This window comes from Euprymna scolopes, chromosome 31, assembly GCF_053919585.1.
Source record: "Euprymna scolopes isolate OS-2025 chromosome 31, ASM5391958v1, whole genome shotgun sequence".
Classification (NCBI taxonomy): Eukaryota; Metazoa; Mollusca; class Cephalopoda; order Sepiida; family Sepiolidae; genus Euprymna; species Euprymna scolopes.
This window is the reverse complement of record NC_136512.1, coordinates 5,729,327-5,747,090: the sequence shown is the minus strand read 5'-3', so window position 1 is coordinate 5,747,090 and position 17,764 is coordinate 5,729,327. Positions and strand designations below refer to the sequence as shown.

Below are 17,764 nucleotides of genomic sequence, written 5' to 3'. Positions count from 1 at the left end.
AAACTTTGCCACTTCCGGTTTGGGATGGACGCAATAGCAAAGACGTCACCTTTTTTCACATTCGTTTCCTCCTTCGCGGTATGGGTTCGAGCCTGCCTGCCTACTACCACTTTTTTTTTTTTTTGCTCTACACACACCTCCAAACACCCGGGCAACGCCGGGCACCCAGGCTAGTTTATTGATAAGACAAGTCTTCTGACACACGCGTGTGAACTATCATCTCGATTTCAGTCGAAAGATGAAGCTCTTTTCTATTGAAATTATTTCATTCTTTATTGTAATTATCGCGTTATTGTAATTATCGATTTATTGTAATTATCGATTTATTGTAATTATCGATTTATTGTAATTATCGATTTATTGTAATTATCGATTTATTGTAATTATCGCTTTATTTTAATTATCGCTTTATTGTAATTATCGCTTTATTGTAATTATCGATTTATTGTAATTATCGATGCCTGTAGAAACACATGCGTTAATTTGAAAGACCTGTTTTTTTTTTGCTTAAAACTGTTAATTGGCGGAAGGGTTTGACCAATGTTGATCATTAAAATAAGCAGTCACAAATTTGTGTATTTTACTGCCACCCTCCCATCATAGACTAATTCTACACACACACAGAGTAAATATATCATGTTGGTAGAAAAAAAAAATAGCGTAAGATGCTCAATTCTAGAGTGAAATATATAATTTACATACTATAACTGTTTCAACAAATTTGAAGTTTGTTGATTAGCAGAAGAGTCAAACCAAGATCATCAAAACAGAAAGTTACAGATTTCTGTATTTTATGTCTCTCCCCTCATAGATCGATTTTACATACATACACACACGAGTGTGTATATATATATATACATATATATATATCTCGTATTAAAAAACTAAATCAGAGTGCTCAATTGTAATAGAATAGGAAGATATATCTAATTTACATATACATCAAAGCAGAAAATCAGATTTCTGTATTTTTTACAAAGGTGGTCACCACTTATCAAGGCCCGTAAGCCACTTGGGGATAAGGGTTATTGCGTGTACAGTACGTTAGTGTTGAGATTTGATGAAGTGTTTTACTTAAGGGGGAATCAGGAATTTGTTTATGTTGGACTTGAAGACATCCAGGTTGTAGCCAGGTGGGAAACAGGCAGACGGAACAGAAAGAAGCTTCAAGTATTCAATTGCCACCACACATACCAATTCTACGCACATAAATATATGTTAGTGAATATATTCTATAAGTAGAAAAAAATAAGGCAGAGTGCTCAATTGTAGTAGAAGAGCAAAAAATATTAAATTCACACATTATCCAATTAAGAGTGCAGTACGCGAGTTTCATAAACTGAAGCTCAACTAATTTGAGGATTAGCAGAAAAAAGTCCAAATGTTCATCAACCATAGATTTTTTTTTTTTTTTTTACAGCTACAATTGATGACTGGATCTTTTTCTGGGGAGGGGAAGGGAGGGCTTAACACTATTGAAAATCATTTCGTTAATAACATTCAATTTTTTTAAATTTTTTTTATTTCTTGCTTTATTCTACCTTCTTATTTTATATTTTATTTAGTAGATTAGACTTTCATTTAATTATCTTTTAGTCAGTCTTGAACCCCATCCCCATACACAGAGAAAGCCCATGTTCTTTGCAGCAGCCTTGGCAATGCCCTCAATGTATTTGTTCCCACTGATTTTCCCTGTGAATGTTAGGCTGAGGAGTTTGAACAAAGTATTTTCAGGTGATGCATCTTTAACCACTGCTATTAATGGCTGAGAATGTTTCTTGTAATTATTGAAGCAAAGAAGTTTAGTCCTAGCAGCATTGAATGTTCATCCGTTTTTGTCCATATTTATCTCGGCAAAGAAACCTTGGTATGGCAACATCCAATAAGTACTGTATTAAATAAATACATTGGATGGAAATTGAGCACTCTGACCAATTTTTTCTTTCAAAATAATTACATCTCTCTCTTTCTCTCTCTAATATATATATATATTTTTTTTTAGATGTACAATTTCTGTTTATAAACGTTTAATTTTGTGAATTAGTTTCTCAAAAAATGTTTGGAGGAGATGTAAACACCTGGGAGTTGAGGGAGGTTATTAAAATGCAGCGTAAAAACAATTTGTTTTGGTGAATAGTTGTTTTGCTTTGGCAGCAGTATCACAGACAAGGGGGATTCTACATGGAAAGGTTTGGTCACGACATCATATTCCGGAAAAGATTTAATTCTTTGATGCTTTCCGATAATCTGAAAGATAAAACAAAGAAATATTAACAAAAATCAATTTGCAATTCAACCAATAAACATGCACCAAACGCATATGTTCAGGGTTAATGTAGAACAAATAAATTGCTGCTCGGGTGATGGATAGATGGAGACCTTCCACACAATAAATCAACAATATACAAAATACCTGCAATGTTTCCAGAATTTTTTTGTACAGGCACTTAAAAATGTTGTAGACTCTTGGAAATTCAGTTATAGTTTTACATTTTACGAGACATCTGATCAACTTTTATCATTTCAGACTCATATGAATAGCTACAGAAGGAATTGGAATACACCCTACTAAAGCCTGACTACCACTGATGGTGAATTTTAAAAAAATGCAATCTGAATGTGAGGACACTTTATAAGAACAATATGCAATAAAATTATGTTTTGAACTTGGAAAAAAAAAAAAAATGACACAGAAATGTATGGAATGCTTCAGACTGCTTTTGGACCATCTTGCATGAATCGGGTATCAGTTTCTGAGTGGCATAAGAGATTCAAAGAAGGCAGGGAGTCTGAGGAATGATGAGAGGTGTAGGAGGAGTAAGGAAGTCAAAACACGAGAGTTGACTGGCCAAATAAGGAATTTTATTATTAAAGACCATGTGTCTATAGAGACAATAAGTGCACAGTTTGATGTCAGTGTGGGAACTGTACGCATAAGTATTCACGAGGAGCTGAAGATGCAGAAGATTTGTGTGAAGTTTGTCCCAAGAGTGCAGTCCACAGCTCCATACTTGTCACAGACCAAAATGGGCATCAAGCTGTTCCTCACCCTCCCTAGTCCAGACTTTGCTCCCTGTGACTTTTCGTTATTCCCTAAGCTCAAGGAAAACCTTAGAGGCTGTTATGAGACAATTAAGATGAAAGAGGCTGTGACAAGGGTCATTGATACGCTCACACAAGAGAATTTTCATAGGATTATCCAGAAGTTGTTGGAATGGTACAAGTGAATTGCAGTCGGAGGAGATTACTACGAAGTGACTACAGTTTCATGTGTATTAATAAAAGTGGCCATACAAAAAAAGTCTGGAAACTTCTTTAAGGCCCCTCATTTGTCTATTAAAATGAATGGGAAATTGTTTTCATTTATAATAACTATATTAACATTAAAATAATATAAATATATATACAGGATGACCCCCCCCCCCCAAAAAAAAACAGGCCCCAACTCTAATTAGGCCCCGTTTCTTAGTGTTTTGTCTGAATGAAATGAAACTTTGGTCGTAACTAGTTTATTATATTCAAAACATCACATCAAAACACTAGGGTCTTTGGCCTTTTTTTCTCTCCGTTCTACAACATATGTTCTAGATGGCCTCCATTTAGCTTTTGTTTTTTTTGGATCACCCTGTATATATATAGTCATCCAGAGAGAGCGTTTCACTGTATCACAGCTCTTCAGAGTGGCTAGGTTAGCCACAACCTCAAGCCAGGATTGAAACTTGACTGGCTAGGTGACAGTTTGTGCTTCTAACCATTACGCTATTTACCTGCTGCGAACATGGGTAGGTGGAAAATATTGCATTAATACGGAATAATATAAATTCCCAACAAATAAGGTGAATGCTATCACTCAAAATTGAAACCTTGAACTCTTCAGTTTGATATTCTACAAACTGAGCTGTTTTTATTTTCTTATAAATAGAGCTTAAAACATTACCTGAAAATTATAACTTTGATGTGACCTCATAGATTTATAATTCAAGTCATATTTTGAAACACACACACATATATAGTGTTGGAATGATTAATCGGAATCGGGAAAATCAGAGCTTTTGGTATATCGGAATAATTTCCGATACCAAAACTGATTCCTTAAATTATTTTTTTTTATTTGATTTAAGAAACATCTTCCACTGATTGTAGTAATAATAAAATAAATATTGATTTAAACTTCTAGTAAGACTAAAATCTCTTGATCATTCTCTCATAAGTGTGTTTTTACATTTGAGAAAATATATGCAGTTTATTCAGGTGAAGCCACTGTTGCAACCGAGTACAATGAAGACAAAAACGCCCAATGAGAAGCAACGTACGTCATTCCCTTCCTCTCATGACGAGTCAAAAGAAGAAATAAGTAAACGCTTTAAATAAATACCTTTATTCACATTATCGTATATTCGACCAGGAATATGGCTAAGTTGATAAAAAGCATTGTGTGTGTGTTTCTATGAGCGTTTGTATGTTTTTTGCGTGTGCGTTTGTATATGTTTTTTGCGTGTGCGTGTCTGCTTCCAGATGGGCTTGCGCATGTGTGTCTGCTTCTAGATGTGTTTGTGTGTGTGCGTGTATATATGTGTTTGTATGTCTGCTTGTAGATGTGTGTCTGCGTGCTTGTATATGTGCTGGAGTGTACGTGTGTGCATCGGAGTGTGTGTGTGTGTGTGTGTCTAAGTGTGTGCATGTGTATTTGTATGTATGTGTGTGCATGTTATTCTGTAAGCATTTTCTAGAAAATACTATATGCTTACCTTCCAAAAGCGTTGAGGAGCGATACGATTTCCGTCCTGCGTAACTGAAATGCAAACTTCTTGTCTGCGTTCACAACCGATTCGGGTCCAATTGAATTGCCGGAAAATAGGATTTTTAAGGCTGTTCCCATTCCTTGTACCTAAAAAATAGAATCATCCTTGCTTCATCATCAGCAAATTCAGTTTAACGACCGATTTTACATGCAGAAAAATAACTTTGCTGTCAAACCTTTTCTACGTCTTCTGACACAAGAACTTGCAGCCATTCTTTTAGCATCATGTTTGATTTAACATGCTCACACCTGTTGGACAACTTTCAGAAATTGACTTCTAAACTAAGCTATCTCTGGCCAGGTCTTTATTTATCCCTCTTTCTCTCAAATCTATACTGTGACAAGTTAACAGATGCAGCGATGATGCTGAATACAATAAGGATGCAGAAAGAAAAAAAGGCGTTGTAGAAACGGTTGATATCACGTCAATAGTTATTTGTGGACATTGGAAGAAAAAGATAAAGAAAAATGAAAGAGAAACTTTATTTCAAGATAAAGACTGGCTCATAAAATCGCACCTTAAAACCAGTTCTTGGGTGGTCACTGAATTGGTTTTCGAGTATCCGTTGAAAATGTATCAATTAGGAGAGAAGAGGCCATCTAAGTGAAGACAACAGCTAAGAATGAAGCCATAAAATTGCCCACCACAAGTGCATGGATAGTTATTGCATTTTACCGACATAATTCAGTTTTGGAATGGAATTCGGTCGGGACAAAAGTCAGGGGGCAATAGACCTGTAGCCAGCTAACAAATTCAAGTGAGCATAAAAAAAAGAGAGGCTTGTTAAAACCGAAAACCCCTTTTCTCTTCGATAATTTCAAGTGTCGTTTTATTTCTTTTTTCTTCTGTGCCAGGTCGTTCGGAATTCGTTGGTCGACTGGTGAGCTTGTTGCTCAGCGATTGAGGGAGGGGTGTTGCTGAGGTTCTGGGTGTAATGGAAATACTTGGATCCTCCCCATTGGAGATGGAACGTGACTGGACCTACCGAAGGACAAAAGACAAAGGGACGACTTCTGATTAGCTGGTACCCATTTGAAACCCGTAATAAGGAGGCGGGGGAAAAAGCTAACAGATTCCAATAAAACGAAAAGCGAAGACATCTGAAAGGACACACAGCCACGCGTCTTCTTCGCCCCCCCCTCTCATTGCGTCCTTGTTGAGACTTGCCACTGTTTTCTTTCTAAGTTGATTTTTTTTCTTAAGTATGCATTGACAATAAAGAACTTTGTTAGCAAACGACTGCCAGCCCCTATAAATTGTACAAAGTAACCAATGCCTATGAACATTCTTACTTGTAATCTTTAGCGCAATAATTATTTCGGGTTATATAAAAAAAAAAAAAAAAAAAAAACTGATCCTTGACTTCTTTTCTCTTTGTTTGTAAAACGCCTGTTGCATGGAAGTGCAGTCCATTTCAGATCGGCCCTTTTGACACAATTTGAAAGCTGGACCAAGATTTTGAGACAAGTGAACAAACCACAGCGGCAGGAGCAAATCCTAACACTGGACGGCAGTAAAGGTGATGCCACGGGGATCGGAGCCAAGTGCACGTTTCTTCCAAGCCTGCCTATAGGGGTTACATCCTTATCACTTCCTCACAGGTTTTCCCTGGCCTTCCCATGCTAACTGAACCTGCTTCCTCAACTGTTTTACATCTAACCAAAGCACTCTCATCCATTCTTTGGATGTGGCCAAACCAAAGAAGTCTCCTGTTGTGTACACTCACTTCTATATTGTTCAGATTTAATCTTCCTCTGAGGTTATTAAAATTTGTCCTGTCTTTAAAACTCACATTACATCATTTTCATGTCATTTCTCTTCATGCAACGCATGTCCTCAACCATCATTCTATTTTTCTGTTTTTTGTACAAACAAATTTGATTTGATATACCAGTATAATAAATAAAAGCAACAAAAAATTCCCTTTTGTATTTATAAGTCTTCATTTGAGAACAGCCCTGCAAAATAAAATGCTTTGGAAAATGTTAGGAAAATTTACCAACCACGGAAAGACAAGTCAGTACCCTATTTATTTTATTCTGCCTGAATGGATCAGAACGGGTTGCAAATTGCATTGTTTTGACGACTGAACTTATGCATTCATGACTTGAAAAGTTTCCTTTCACTGTTGCAGATATTGATGGTGCAAGACTAAGAAAGAAACCCCTCTTATCAACGTGCATCGGAAGCAGAAATGCATAATTAAATTCCTGGCAAAAGCACATTGAGACTGGTGGTGACTATGTAGAAAAATAAATTCTAAAACACAAAAGGTCGCTTATTCTAATGGTACTACTCTCGTCTTCATAGCTTTTCAGCTTTTGGAGTTAAAAAATAATAGGCTTTACTTTTGGAACGACTCTTGCATGGGGACAAAAGTGGTTGGTCGCGTTCAATGCTGCCAAGACTAAACTAGTTTCATTCAATAATTACAAGAAACCCTCTCTACCACCCATAGCAATGGCCAACGACTCTTTATCTGAGAGTACATCTTTCAAACTCCTTGGCCTAACGTTCACAGGAAACGAGCTCGAACAATTACATTGAAGGCATTGCCAGGGCCGCTGCAAGAAAGGTGAGCTCTCTCTACTGTGCTAGACAACTACTAACACCCGAAAGTATCCTGTACCTCTATAAAGCCACCATTCGCCCATGTATGGAGTATTGCTGCCACATCTGGGATGGTGCATCTGCTACTAGTCTCTCGCTCCTTGACAAGGTTCAAAAGAGAGTCGCAAACCTGATAGGCCCTGAACTGGCATCTAAGCTTCAGCCTCTGTCCCATCGACGAAATGTTGCATCCCTCTGCCTTTTCTACAAGTATTTTAGTGGTGAATGCTCTGACGAACTGCAATCACTTGTGCCCCCACGACGTGAGCACCCTCGACAAACCCGACAGGCTGCTAAATCCTACCCCCACACTGTAGAGATCCCTAGATGTAAAAGATCTTTCTATTTCAGTAGTTTCTTCCCCAGAACCGCTAGACTCTGGAATTCCATTCCAGGTCCCTGCTTCCCCAACAGTACTGACGTGCAGAAGTTCAAGTGTAACGTGAACCGACATCTTGCTGCCCAAATCCCTACATAGTACCCCAGTAGTTGTTGCCCCTGATAGTAGCCCCCTACACCAAAGTGGCAATTTGCCTTGTTTGGGGGTGAAAATGTAATAAAAAAAAAAATTAAAAAAAAAAAAAACATAATGCTTAAAAAAATCTCAAAAAGTAGAATGTATTAATTCTCATTTTATTCAGAGTTCCTATTTCCAATGCCTCCCCATGGGACAGAGTTAGACACCAGGGTCGTTTTTTAACGTGGAGAAAAGGAACAAAAATAAAAATTGTCTCAGTCGTGAAGGATTTCTCCTCCACTAACAGAACAAGAAATTGAAGTGCAGCATCTGAAGAACAGATACTACACTTTGATCTTGTCCCGATTACCTGTATAACCAATGCCTCTATCCATTGTGCCATGTGTCTTACTACTGGCGATTATAACTAACAATAAATTAACACCCAGTCATGGCTGACAGAATGAGAACAATTTACTGTCGTGGGTTGAAAAAAAAGTTTAGTTCAAAATTCTGTATAAGTATCAGAGTTCTATATAAAAATCACCAAGTTGGAAAAGATGCAATTGAGTAAGGTCAGAGGTTACACCATCCAAGATGAGAATAATAGTCCAGATAATTCGATGTATCAACCCTCATCTCAAAATTTACTTACTTGTAATTTTCCCCAAAGTTTACATTTATCACAACCTACACAATCCATGATTCGAGAAATATTTCTAAAATGATTTCGGAATTCCTCCTGGAAAAACAAAAAACGATAAAATATATAATTAAACAAAATGCAAGATAAAAATAATTGCAAAAAATCATTTTTAAAAAAAAAAAATTACAAACAAAATTATTTCATTATTTTCATTTTCTGTCTTTTGGTTTCATGCTGAGGTTGGACATTTTGTGAGTTACTTCCAACTTCTGTCTGATTTTGTTGGATTTTACAGCATGTCAATCCTTTGGGTCACTTTATGCTAAACATTTATGGGTTAAAGACGTCTTTACTCCCTGCTCTAGCTAGATACATTCTTTTTTTAATTTTTTTTTTAAGTCCAATTTCTTTTAAGTTATAAAAGTATGATGTCGGGATTGTTTTTTCCTTTTGAATAAATCCTTATTTTTTTCTTTATAGAAATCATCCTTTGTTGTTACGAAATCAATGCAAACAATTAGAATGTGTTTCATTGTGAGTTTGACATTCAAATGGGTTGATTTTTTTTCTCAAGAAAAATGATTGGTTTAAATGTGTACGATGTTGCGACACTATAGTGTCAGCGAGGTGCATATTGTGGTGAGAGGGGGGTGAGGGTGACCGGACGGGATGGGTTGGAGGAGTGCAGAGAAATGCAGACTTAGCTAGCAAAATAGGACCAACCGCCGATATGTCATTTTGGGTTTGTTAAAGGCATACCAGATGGTATATTGTCACAAAAATGGAGACAGATTTGGAATTATCTATGTCAAAGGAGATGTTTGTATTAGGTGACATTAGATGATAAGGGCCACACATAGTACTGGACGAAAGAAACCTAGGGGACTGCCAATAGATATCAGTGTGAGCAACCCCCTCCCTCCCAGGAAAGAGAGAGAGGTGTTGAGTGGATGAGACAAGGGGAGGCTCTGAGAGGAAGAGAGAAAAAATGTTTTTAACTACTCTCCGAGGGAGAGGTGAGGAAAAAGGGTTGGATTCAGAAAAAGGAATTCTAAAAAGAGTTGTAGCCAGCAAACTGAACGGCTGGGCTGGTCAAGTGTTCCTGACTGATGTTATGTTAACTAGCCTGTGTTAATGGGAAAATTGCTTTGTCTGGTCATGCATCGTTTACTGCTATAGTCAGTCACCTCAATTTAAACAGTAGTCGTTGTGAAGTAATGAACTTAATAAATAGTTTATTATTGTTATAAACCGGAGTTCTGTTTGTGGTGAGGACTCTTCATTTTGCAGCGAGCTGCAGGGTTCGGTAGAGGGATCAATGAACCCTGAAACCACGAAGGATAGGAGATGATTCGGTCGAGAGGCGAAGCGCCCCATGATGGAAACAACGTGTGATGACAATCCATTGTGACAGGACAATGTACGATCGAAAGAGCACCTGTCATATCGAGTGCAGTTCGACGAGGTTAGAGATACCCGGTGTGGATGGTGCAGGGTCAGTCCCGTTATACCAACACATTTTATTTTATTTTTTTTAAGCTTGGTGTTTTGTTCCTGCTTTTTGGCATCATTTTTTTTTTTTTTCCTTGTTGAGAAATTCATTCTAGTAAGTTTGCAATTTTATTTTTTTAAAATTTTCTTCCTTTGAAGATTGTAACGTTGGGTACGGGGCAACCAAACCAGCTGCCAACATTCCCCTGTTTTTTATTGAAACCAACTGAAAGCTGTTTTTATTATCCTCGTTGTTCCCTTAAGTGCAATTGTCTGGATCTCTTTTGCACTTGGTTCACCAGGAATATTAGTTAGGTAGGACTTCAGGTTCTTCTTCATAAGCCCTGTGGCACCTATAATAACTGGTATGATTGATATCTCCCTAAGATTCCAGTTTCTTTTCATATCATACATGATACCTTGATATTTGGCCCGTTTCTCTCTTTCAGCTCTGTTCAGACCTCTATCATTAGGAACACTCACTTCAATCAAGGTTGCAACCCTCGCTGACTTATTCCATATAACTATATCAGGTTTCACAGCAGCATTTTCAAGGTAGGTGGCTGTAGGTATTACATGGTCATAATGTATGATATATAAGTCATTTCCAACTGTTCTTTCAGGTTGATGTTCTCAGGATTTGCTGCTACACTGGATGTTTAATTTTTTACAGATGGTCCAGTGGAGGTAATTACATACTCCATGTCTCGCTGTGTAGTAACCGTCCCCCAAAAGAACCTTGCAACTTGTTACCAGATGACTTTTTTTTTTACACGGTGGTCACCACTTATCAAGACCCAGAAGCCACTCAGGGATAAGGGTTATTGCAAGTACAGTACGTTACTGTGGAGATTTAATGAAGTGTTTACTTAAGGGGGCGGTTCATTAGGAATTCGTTTACGTTGGACTTTAAGACATCCGGGTTGTAGTCAGGTGGGAAGCAGGTAGACGGAACAGAGTTCCACAGGCGTGCAGTTCTAAGAAAGAAGCTTTGTTCATGGAATCTACGTTTTGATTTAAGCACAGATTTTTTTCCATTATGCATGTATTGATATGTCTTGAAATCCGAGCGATTTTAAAATTTGAATCAATTGTGATGTTTAAGACAATTTTTGCTGCTGAATCAGCTATCCAGTCTGTTGCTATTTCGCTGATGCTACCTCTGCAGGATCACGTTGTCATCAACTGGTCTCCTTTATGTCTTAAGCAGCCTACTACGTTGCTTTCAGATAACTGACAGCAGGCAACGTGGCTGTTGTAGTTGAGACAATGTTGGGTAAATTATCAGTCTTGAGATCTTATTGTAGGTTAAGTAACCACCTTCGTTTCAACCATTCCTCACGGACGTTTTGCCATGGGCATCTTTTCAAGGCAATATATCATTTGTATGAATTACAGATTCATACCTGCAGAGACAATTTTCTTATTCAATTCAATTGGGTTTTCTTCTTTCTGCACAGTATATACCTGCACACTCATAAACAACACCTCTTACCTCTTCCTCCATGTGGGGGAGAAAGAAAGCAGCTTTCCAAAGTTCAACTGGCAGTTCAGTCGAAAGACACTAATGTTCTCAACTCAACCATTTTCTGTGCTTGTGATGTCACTGCCAGGGCATGTAGCTGTTTATCGACTTCTAATTGGAAAATTCCACTTGATCTAATATTTAGCCTGACATGGAAATTTATCATACCACCCCCATAATTTTTTTTCATATCCATATATGCACCTCTTATCTGTACACATAAAACAAAAAAAATTATGCAAAAACATCCATGGAGAAATCAATATTTCACCTTTGATTTATTAAGGCTTCCTCAGGAGTAAAAGCAATTTTTATGCATTAGAATTTAGAGCATTAATATTATTTCTTACCTTGAGTTTTTTGGCTTCAATTGGGTCACCTTGAAATAACTTGCTCTCATCAAAATGATCGGTAAATAACCTGAAATATTAAAAAGTTTAAAAAATGGTAAAACTACAGTAATATCTGTGCATGCATGTGGGTAAAATTATATCTCTGCATGCACGGAACATATCTATACGCATAAGTCATAAAATAATAGAATGCCAAAAATGAGTTTGTTTTCCTTCAGTTTTTTTATTCTTAGAATTGTTAAGAGAAAAAATGTGCTAAAATATGATTTAGTTCTGAGATTAAGTTATGCTTAAGAGAATTGTTTTCATTAGTTGTAATTTGCAATTAACTGAAAAGTTACCCATTTCTTTTTTTGTTAGCTATTTATGCATTTATCTTGCCCTTCTCAGTATGTTAATTCAACCACTCTGATATTTCTTAATGTCAGTGGGATATTTAGAGAAAGAGTGATTCTTTTTTTAGCATTGCAAACTAATTTATATGAGCATGTTTGTATGCTCTTCACAAACAGGGTTAATGAAAGGTGGCAGTCAATTAGATCAACATCCGATAGCCTGGGAAGCCAGCTAGAAAAAGAAGAATCTGTGGATGGTATTAGATATTTGTTTATTTTTGGAAATAGGAAAGTGCATTCTCCCATTGCCCAATATAATTCAGGGGAGATAACTTAGATATAGACAAAGAAATTATTCCTGATAATTCCAAACCAACAATAACATTCCAACATGTTTCATAAAACTTTCATGATTATTTGAGTAAACACAGTATCCAGCTGGGGTTTTCCCCTCAGCTGCAAATTCACCCATGAGATGGCATGTTTCTTGTTGGCTGAGGTATGGCTTTGGTTCTGTGCAGTTCTAGATCTACCATCCCAGGCTTTGTCTTTTCCCTTTGAGAAAGGGTTAGTTTATTACAAATTGTCTGATACACTCCTACCACTAATGGTGAATGCTGACAACCTAGGCATATTTTTCTCTTCTAATATGCTGGCTTTTCAAACCCTACTTTTCAACCCTTGTGGCACATTTTGTCACTGTGGGAGGGAAATAAATAACTATAATCTATACAATATTTATGGTATCTCTGTCTGCCCAGGACTGTAATTGAAAACAAAGCCATATACCAAGATCAAACAATTTTTCTGTCGTAAAACTTTTACAATAATATTAATTTTGCATTGATTTTTTTTTTCCTAATAACAATAACATTGTGGTGTTTGGGTTTCCTTCTCTAGTTGCACAATCTTCAATTAAAAAAATTTTTTTAAAATTTATTTTGATGTCACATTGTGTAACACTTGTGATATTAGCAACATTGATCACCCTCAAATGGTACAAAAAAAAAGAAAAGATGACACAAAAAACAAGAGGAAATATGTTTATCGGAAAACATAGGTATAAGAAATGGGTTTATCAGTTTATCAGCAGAACAATAAAGAGGAAGTTGTTCACCAGGTTAGACAAATAAAAATAAAGTGAGGTTGTAATTAAGGTGTGGCCAATGATAGGGACAAAAAAAAAAAAAGAAAAAGAGCCATATATATTTTTAAGAGTTAGTTTTTTAGGAGTGTTTGGGTTTTACAATGGTGGGGAGTGGTTTGTGACAATCGACGACAATTAGAGTTGATAACAGGTGCGAGTTGGACACAGTCAAAGGCAGATCATGGCTTGGACGAAGTTGGGAGAACTTTCGGAGATTGAGACGAGTTGACATGAACTGATGAATTTGGCCTTGTTAAAAAAAAAGAAACTATGGACGTTAGCACTCAAAGGGTAGTTTTCCACAATGTTGTGACACACGCACCCACAGTGCAATTGATATTTGCAGAATGTGTTGGAGTTTGTGTTGTTTAATTTTTTTTTTTTACACTCGTGAGCCAGTATACCCCACCCCTCAGCAGTCGACAAAACACAAGACGACACAGCCAGAACGAGAGGACAAGATGAAAGAAAAGAAATATTTATGTTCAGGCATGTAACCAAACCATATACCAAGAGCAAACAATTTTTATTTTATAATTGCGACCTGTGCTCTTCCCCCTTTTTCAGCGTTCGAAAAGTAGTTTCCCATGATGATGCCACATGCACCCAGAGCCCAACTGATATTTGATATGTGGGAACAAACGTTAGATTTTAGATGCCACACACACACTTAGAATGCAGCTGATATTTACAGAAGTGTCAGAGTCTGTTCTTTTATTTTAATTTTTTTTATAATTGCGGCCTGTGCCCTCCCCCTCTTCCGGCAGTCATTAAAATGTGAGAGACAACAACACCGCCAGAACGAGAAACGGAGATAAAATTCAAGGCGTACAGCACTGAGTTTAGTGATCGTTATCGAGTGAGGGGACCATGTGATAAATGTATTCATTATTATTTGATGAGGATTTAACTGTTGCACCATTTTTTAAAACATTAGATTTCACTTGTGTTTTCTTACTGTTTTTTTAAGATTTACTTACCATGATCAGTTGTTTTCGTTTTTACAGAAAGATTTACTTCCTGTGTGACAACAGTAGGAAATGACTTGTTATCGATAAAAAAAATAAACGGTACATGTCAAGACACTAAAAAATGAAAATATCGAAAAAAGTTTCAATTGTACGTATCCATTATGGAACAAAGTTCTCCAAAAAAAAAAAAAAAAAATTTCACTTAATTTCATCAAGTAGTCTTTTTTTTTTTACAGTGGAAAAAACACGTTTTTATGAGAGCGCGTTGAAGGCAGCCATCTTGAATTTAAAAAAAAAAAAAAAAAAAAATTGTTTGAATTTTAGAAATGCCAAAGGGAGATAACTCCAGTTAAAGCGCTGAGATGGGGAGCATCTTTAATACTAGCTTTTCTTCCTAAAAATCCAACATTTTGCTCGGTATCATATAATATTGTCTTGTTTTTTTTTGCTGTAAAAAAAAAAAAAAAAAAAAAAAAACCTACTTGATGAAATTAAGAGAAATTTTTTTTCAGAGAACTTTGTTCCATAACAGATACATACAATTTAAACTTTTTTCAATATTTTCATTTTTTAATGTCTTGACTTAACTGTACAAGTACCAAATAAACTATCAAATTTATCCTCCCAACACCATGCTGGATAGTTCTACCAGTTATTAATTAGATGCTCCTCGTTAACCTGGAAGAGTGATACTCATTATTTTCTACTCAGGTGAATTGTAACACAAATTGGACAGCAAAAAAAAAAAAAAAAAAAAAAAGGAAATCCAGACATACTCACCTAACAGTATCTAGCAATTGTTTCATATCCTTCTTGACGATCGTATCCTCAGTTTCATTACCTGTGTAGAAACTTTCCTGAAAAATAGGAAAAATATAAAATTTATTTATTTTTTTTTTTTTGCATTTTAAATTTACAAAATTTCTTTTTAAATTGATAGACTATTTATGTATTAATGTAATCAAGTGTTAGTGGGGCAGGTTATCTCAATATTCCATAAAAATCTTTCACTTTGTGATACAAGCACCAAAATTGGCACAAATGACGTTCAAAACATACATTTTAAAGAATGTTAGCCATTAGAAAATTAAAGATGGCTGCCAGTTTTCAAGATGGCTGCAGAAGCAAACATGACAAATTTTAATTTTGGTGCTCGTATTACCAAGTGAAAGACTGTTTCAAAAATCTGCCCCACTATGTAGCGAGAGGAGTCATCCGTCTATTTATGTCCTTTCATCTCTCTCTTGTGTACAAACTTTATCTGTGCATTTGATGTGAATACACAGATGGAGACGAATAGAGAGATAGAAATTTCAGTAGAAATATGTTACACTTTTGCCCTGGACAATGCCGACTAGCCTTGCTAGACCCCAATAAGAATAGGGTTGAATGTGCATAAAATAACTAGATATAATATGACAAACTATCTTTATAAATCATGAGGATTTGCCCCGTTGAAAGCGTTTGAAAGTTAAAAATTTTAAACGTTAAGAAAGCCAACAAAATTTCATTTTATTTTTTTTTATTTTAGTAAATAAACGTAATCTATATATATAAAAGCGAATATGTATGTATGTGTGTGTGTATCGCAAAAACTTTCCACACGGGTCACGGATTTTCACCAGATGGGTATCATTTTAACTTCCAACCTTCACCCGACAAATATCGAAAAATTGGCCAAAAACATTGATTCCTTCACCCTGAAATCAGCAGTTTTCTACAGGTGGGGGCCAGCAAAAACCGTCCTCTTATGATCAGTTCGCTTCTACGCATGCGTCATACAACGTCATAACCTGATTTACTTTAAATATTTGAAAAAGCGATAATTTCGGCGACATCGTCTTAGCTCAGTTTCTTAGAGCGCGGCCTCATTATCTAAACTTTTTGGGTTTGAATCGTGGTGTGAGATGTCTTTTTTTTTTTTTCGATTTTTAAAATTTTAATATTGAAGCAGGGTTATTTATGCCATTTTTCACGTGTTTTCAGATGTTTTAATGTTTGTTTTTGTTTTGTTTTTTTTTACTTCGCTTAGGTTTTCATTAACCCCCCCCCCCCGCCCGACCACACACACCCAAAAACATCCAGGGAACGACGGGTGCCCCCCGCTTTTAAATTTAACATCGTTCGTTTGCCTTACGCTAGTTTTTTTTGTGTTTTTTCTTTAAATATTTACTTCGCTTATTATGTTTTCATTAATACCCCCACCCCACCCCGACCGACCACACACCGAAAAACACCGAGGCAACGCCAGGTACCCCCCGCTAGTACTTTAATAAATCAGAGTCCATTTTCAGTAGGCTGTTTTTGAACCCAGTCAACGCCGGGTACTTTTGCTAGTGTTTATATAAATACAAATTTTTGGTTTACAAAGAAACCTTCAGGTATTAAAATGTTTTGTTTTTTTTCATCGTCCCATCTTGGTGTTTTATTTTGCAGCAACGAGTCTCTGATGTAACGCTTGTATTTAAATAAACATGTTTATTTACTAAAAAAAAAAAAAAAAAAATCGCATTTTCTTAGGTTTCTTAATAATTTTAAATTTTTAACTTTCAAATGATTTTAACGAGGCCTTTTAAAAAAATATGCGCCAGAGCCACCCCTTGGACTTACATAAAAAATAAAACAGACAAGTCTTCATTACATCAGAGACTCGTTGCCATAAAATAAAACCAAGATGGGATGATGAGAAAAAAAAACAAAACATTTTAATACTTAAAGAAGGTTTCTTTGTAAACCAAAAATTTGTATTTAAATATACACTAGCAAAAGTACCCGGCGTTGACTGGGTTCAAAAACAGCCTACAGAAAATGAACTGATTTATTAAAGTACTAGCGGGGGGGGGGGTACCCGGCGTTGCCTGGGTGTTTTTCGGTGTGTGTGTGTGTGTGGTCGGTGGGGGTGGGGGGTGTTAATGAAAACATAAGAATAAGCGAAGTAAATATTTAAAAAACACAAAAAAAAAAAAACTAACGTAAGGCAAACGAACGATGTTAAATGTAAAAGTGGGGGTACCCGTCGTTGCCCGGAGAAAAAACAAAAAAAGTTAACATTTTAAATTTGTTTATATTTATGTTTGTCTTTCTATCGCTTTATCTCTTTCTGCATATGAAAGTAACCCGTTCCTCTGATGGTTTCTGTGACTGGTCTTTTATTTGTAATGAAGCTTTTTTAATAAATGAACATTGGCATTAGAGTGCATTTATATCCACAGCCAAGCAAGAAGATGGGTTGGACAACACACGTGTATAAGTGTAAATATAACAGTATTAAGAGAAAAAGTAAAAGGGTCAAGAAGCTGTTTCTTCACTTTCTTTTATATTCCTGAATTTTGTAGATGGGGATTATGAGACGAAGTAAAAATGGTAGACATAGACGAACGATGGAGAGTCAGAATTTAAAAAAAGTTGTTTGTTTTTTAAAAACTTT

The 17,764-nt window shown here is 36.2% G+C and overlaps 1 protein-coding gene across 2 annotated transcripts in view; it reads right to left on the bottom strand.

Moving 5' to 3' along the window:
* Window positions 1-1,361: 1,361 nt before the first annotated feature.
* LOC145255600 (ERO1-like protein alpha) overlaps window positions 1,362-17,764 on the bottom strand; it is a 116,391-nt gene continuing 99,988 nt past the window's right edge. For both annotated transcript variants that reach the window (XM_080114086.1, XM_080114087.1), the window contains 5 exons: window positions 15,118-15,194; window positions 11,882-11,951; window positions 8,525-8,611; window positions 4,749-4,888; window positions 1,362-2,247 (listed from right to left, as the gene is read on the bottom strand). In XM_080114086.1, the coding sequence (XP_079970212.1) occupies window positions 2,196-2,247; window positions 4,749-4,888; window positions 8,525-8,611; window positions 11,882-11,951; window positions 15,118-15,194 (426 nt within the window). In that variant the 3' untranslated portion in view covers window positions 1,362-2,195. The remainder of the gene's footprint in view (window positions 2,248-4,748; window positions 4,889-8,524; window positions 8,612-11,881; window positions 11,952-15,117; window positions 15,195-17,764) is intronic.